The 4,934-nt window shown below is 50.3% G+C and overlaps 1 protein-coding gene across 1 annotated transcript; it reads left to right on the plus strand.

Moving 5' to 3' along the window:
• Positions 1-3,669: 3,669 nt before the first annotated feature.
• Positions 3,670-4,386, plus strand: LOC108750936. The gene is made up of 2 exons (XM_018490812.1): positions 3,670-3,892; positions 4,037-4,386. Exons 1-2 carry the CDS (start codon positions 3,670-3,672, stop codon positions 4,384-4,386), a joined length of 573 nt encoding a protein of 190 aa, XP_018346314.1.
• Positions 4,387-4,934: the final 548 nt, after the last annotated feature.

Consider the following 4,934-nt stretch of genomic DNA (forward strand, 5'->3'; position numbering starts at 1 on the left):
TCTCACCATAGGCCTCTTTCAACAACTTATAGCACTCAGTCGGAGTTTTTTTTAATTTAACGAGAAATTTCACATTGATCCGTTGCTCGTGTTTTTCGTCACACATTGTTATCGGCACGAGAAAAAAACGAGTTCTTTTCTAACCTCTATAGAAAAAATACTACTACTGCGACAAAAACGTGTTTTCGTACTGGAATAGTAGACACTTCCAGCTATCCAACGCTGCATTCGTTTCCCACCCTACCCCTCTAGGACGCCTACTGCGCGCGCAGTCTCGTTATTTAATAGCCAGACCTCGTATAATAATATCTCGTGGTCTTGTTGCTGAGTTTGAGAGGGAGATTGTGCGGCTTCGTAGGGAGTTAGCCGACATTAGGACAGATCCGGACTCCCTGATGGAGGAAGTTAAGTCTCTCCGCCGAGAGATATGAAGACTCTTCATGCTTCCTCTTCGTGCGTGAGGGATGACCCTGTTATCCAGGCTGGGGATATCTTACTTGCCGATGCGGAGGATCACCAATCGCGGCAGGAAAATCTCCTGCTGCTATGTTGGAGGAGGGGAGATGTCGCGTTATGCGCGAGGAGCTCCGACCAGCGTATCGACCACCTCTTAAGGGTGTATCGAAGCCTTTGGTGGATGAGCATGTTTCTAAACGCATGGATAAAAGGGGGCGCATTGTTACATTGACGGTGACTGAAGAGGCGACAATTGATCCTCAGACAGAGGATGCAGTGAGGGATTCGGCTGCCAGCCGCTGGTTCGAACAGGGGGGAGCCATGGACGGAGATGGTTGGTCGGTCCAATAAAAGAAAAAGGAAAAGAAAGAAGCGCACGGGGAGGATTCCTTCTGGTGTCGTCGCTGCTTTTGGCCCAGACGGACGGTATTCTTGTGGAAATTCTCGGTGTGGGATCAGGGGTCAAAGCCGACGTGCTTTCGGAGAGGCTGAGAACAGTCTTTCGTGAGCATGACAATCGGGGTCTCTATTGTCCGTACAGTGCGGAGGTCGGAGAGCCGATTTTTGGACATGGAACGGTCGGTCACCGATGTAGAAATGGTTAACAAACTTTTGGAGGCCGGATCTCTCATCGAGATCAAAAGAGAGGATGTTAGGGTGGAAACGCTGCGCTGGAAGGGGCGGATTGAATTTCATATAGGTGCAATGTCTGTTCTTGCGGAAAAACTTGCAGGAGAGGAGCGTATTCAGCTAGGATGCTCGTTTTCCCCTGGCCAGGCGTTGCCTCCAGTGTTTTCGGTGTCTGGCGATTGGTCATACTCGGGCCATTGTCGGAGCGTGGAGGACAGAGCCTTTCTTTGTTTCAACTGTGGTCAAGGAGGACATAGGACCTTCGGATGCAAGGCCAAGTCGCGCTGCCCAGTCTGTGCGCAGATTGAGTGCCACAGGGCAGGCTGAATGCCCCCCTTTTAATCAGAGGATTGCCTTGCGTGAGGGGGATGTGAGTACAATGTTGGTGATCGATCGGGGGGCTATCGTCCAACCGGACGTGATGAATGTGGACCCTCCCTATGGCTAAAATAGACCAGATTAATGTTAATCACTCCAAACCTGCGCAAGATTTAAATGCGCGAGTTTGTAAGGAGGAGGATTTATGACTCATGATTTTGTCCGAGCCCCATTCTATTCCTTCTGACGAGAAACGGTGCTCGTCTCTGAACATGCTGTGATTTTTTTCGTGCTCTGTGCAGAAGCATAGCGCGTGCTATGTGGCGGTAGAGTGAGGGGGGAAGTGGTGGTCTTTAGCTGCTACTTCTCTTCAAATAAGGCGATTTATGAGTTCGAGTGGGATTTGGCTGACTTGGAGGCATGTGTCTCCAAGTATGCCGGCAGACCTATACTAGTATTGAGTGATTTTAACGCCCGCTCCCATCTGTGGGATAGGAGTAGAGTAAACCTCAAAGGAGACGTTCTATTCGAGTGGTCGGACAGGCTGAAGCTCTGTCTACTTACTAAATAGGGGTCTTGCTGACGCAGGGTAGGTGAGTCCTGTGTGAATGTATCCTAGGCCACTCCCAATGCCGCTAGGTGCGTCCGTGGCTGGCGGGTGGCTACCAAAGTGAAGTCCCTGTCCGATCACAGATATATATTTATGGAGATTGGGACGTCAATAACAGGTCCCGTTACTAAGACGGCGTCTAGGGGATGCTTTCCTAGGTGGGCGGTGGGAAAATTAAACTTCTGAAGGCATGGATTCCTTTTCTCTGTGGCCATGTTAAGATGGTGGATAGGACGCTCAGGGAGGTCTCCAACCTTGCCATGCCGAAGAAATCTATTTTTGGCAGACCCTCGGCATATTGGTGAGACAAAGAAATCTACGAGCTGCGAGCCTGATGTAATGACTGCCGTAAACGCCTTATACGTGTGCGTAGGCGGTCCTGTCTTGAACTCGAGCATGAGTTGTGGGCGGAGCTTTGCAAAGCGAAAAGGGGTCTGAGAAGGGCTATATGGCGATTTAAATTGCGTCTTTGAAAGAAGCTTCTTGGGACCCTGGAGTCTGACCCGTGGAGTATACCCTATAGAGTGATGAGTAGACTCTCGGCACCTCTTCATTAGTGGAGGATCTTCCTACGGGTACTGTGAGGGAGATAATGCGGGTCCTCTGTCCCAGCTGCCGGTCGGTGAGAATGAACACATTCCCATCGTCTGGGAGGAGAACTTGGCGGTTTCTAACGCGGAGATTCTGGAGGCTTGTGTCAAAGTCCCGTCTGGGAGGGCGCCTGGTCCAGATGGAATAGTTGGGCGAGTCATCATGGGAACGACGTGCTTACTCGCCGACATGTGGGAGCACCTTTACTGTTCTTCTTGAGGAGAGTGGCTTCCGAGTGAAAGATCACGAGGCTAGTCCTCTTTAAGAAACCGAATAAGCCCGATCTTGTTCCTTCCTCGTACAGGCCTATTTACCTGAGTGAGATGGGCAAGCTTTTCGAAAGGATTTTGTGCTGTCGTTTACATATCCATTTGTATTCCATCGGTGGCTTTTCTAATAACCAGTTTGGTCATCGGACTAATCGTTCGACGGTGGACGCAATTTGGCATCTGAGAAGGTGGATGAATGTGGACGTGCAATGGAGGGATGGTGTTGGCGATGTCTTTGGATATCGCCAATGCTTTCAACTCCCTCCCGTGGCCGTTGATCCGCTTAGCCCTGGAATCCAAGGGAGTCTCAGGGTTTCTTAGGCGGATGTTGGGTGATTACCTGTTCAATAAATCGCTGTGTTATATTAATCGCGATGATTTTTTTACGAAGTCATCCATGACTTGTGGCGTTCCGCAGGGTTCGGTCTTGGGACTGACCCTGTGTAACATAGGATATGACTCTTTTTATGTCTGGGATTACCGGAGCTGATCTACCATATGCTACACCGACGATACCCTTATTATGGTGACAGGTCCCTTGTTTAAGGAGGCTCTAGTGCGGGCGGAATTAGAGGTGGCTGTGGTCGTTTGGGCCATTGAGGACCTAGGCCTCACGATGTCATTCGGCAAAACGGAGGTGGTCGCCTTTATGGTGGATGATGCCCCTGAGGTGTCCCTTCGAGTGGGGAGAGAGGGACGATAGTGGGGACCTACCTTGAAATACCTAGGATTAGTTCTGGATTTGAGATGGACTTTCCGAGGCACTTTCGCCTCCTTCTTCCTAAGGCCTGGAGGATGGCCGCCATTATTGGCAGACTTATTGTTAATATTGATCGAGGAGGACAGGCGTCGGATCCACGCCTCAGTGGTCATGTCGGTAGTCCTTTATGGGGCACCGATTTGGGCGCAAACCGTGGCCGGGAATTGGCACCTGTGTTGTGCGATGGAGCGGCTCTAGCTATCACTCAGGGTGATAAAGGCCTACCGTCTCCCACGAGGCTGCGGCCATCTTGGCAAGGTCAGTTTCGTTTAGGTTCGTGGTAGTTCGCCTGAGATGGGCATACCTACACGGGAGGGAGATCATCCGGAGGGATGAATCCATTCTGCCAGGGGCCCGGGACCTTATTCCTATACCGAGAAGTGGAGTTCCGCCACTCCGTAGAGAGGTGGAGGGACTGTCAAGGAAGCCCTGGTCTATCGCATTGGCGATTGGATGGCTCGTATACGCAGAGTCTCACTTACCGCATAAACCAGGTCATCACGGATCATGGGCGTTTTGGGGTCTACCTGTACGAGATACGACATGCCAGTTTGCCGATGTGCGTCCATTATGGAGGAGCGGTTGATACGACTGTCCACATGCTGTTGTTCTGTCCCTCTTGGATGAACCAGTGTGTGGCGCTTTTCGACGTCCTAGGATTGGACGCGCCTGACAGAACGTACAGCGTTGTTAGATCCGCTTTGGATTCTTCGCGGTTCTGGATGGCCCTTGCAGACTTCTGTGTGCCGTGATGAGGAAGAAAGAGCGAGCGGAGAACGTCAGACTTTAGAAAGATAGTGATCGATTCTCGCCCCTGCCTCTTCGGAATCTGATAACTGAGATGTGAGACTTGTATATAGTGTAAATAGCGACGTATATTTAGGTTAGATTCGTTTGTACACTTCGTGGAGTATACCAGATATTGGATGACGGGAGCTTATGTTCCGTGGCTTATGTTCCGTGGATGTACTCTGATGAAATGCCATGTAGGCGGTTTCGGGATGCACTCAATTAGTCTTGAAGTAGTGCTGCTTTATAGAGGGAGTTTTTTTAGCGAGGTAGACGATGACGTCTGCTGTTCTTCCATATGGAGAGGACGCGGACCCATTGAATCTCGTACATCCGGGCTCTGGGCATCTTCCCATCATTAGGTTCTTTCTTTGGAAGTATCCCGGATGAGCTTTGTGAATATTTTTCTCCTCCTTTTGCAAAAAAAAAAACGTTGGCCCAACGTTGGCCCGATAGTGGCCTAAAGTTATCTTTAGATAAGAGTCGGCTGACTTAGCCTGGGCCAACGTCT

Source organism: Trachymyrmex septentrionalis, unplaced genomic scaffold, assembly GCF_001594115.1.
Source record: "Trachymyrmex septentrionalis isolate Tsep2-gDNA-1 unplaced genomic scaffold, Tsep1.0 scaffold39, whole genome shotgun sequence".
NCBI classification, from domain to species: Eukaryota; Metazoa; Arthropoda; class Insecta; order Hymenoptera; family Formicidae; genus Trachymyrmex; species Trachymyrmex septentrionalis.

Coding starts and splice junctions, on each gene's coding strand:
- LOC108750936 (XM_018490812.1), top strand. CDS start 3,670: ATGGCCGCCATTATTGGCAGACTTATTGTTAATATTGATCGAGGAGGA. Junction 3,893..4,036: donor GCTGCGGCCATCTTGGCAAG/GTCAGTTTCGTT, acceptor GCCACTCCGTAG/AGAGGTGGAGGGACTGTCAA.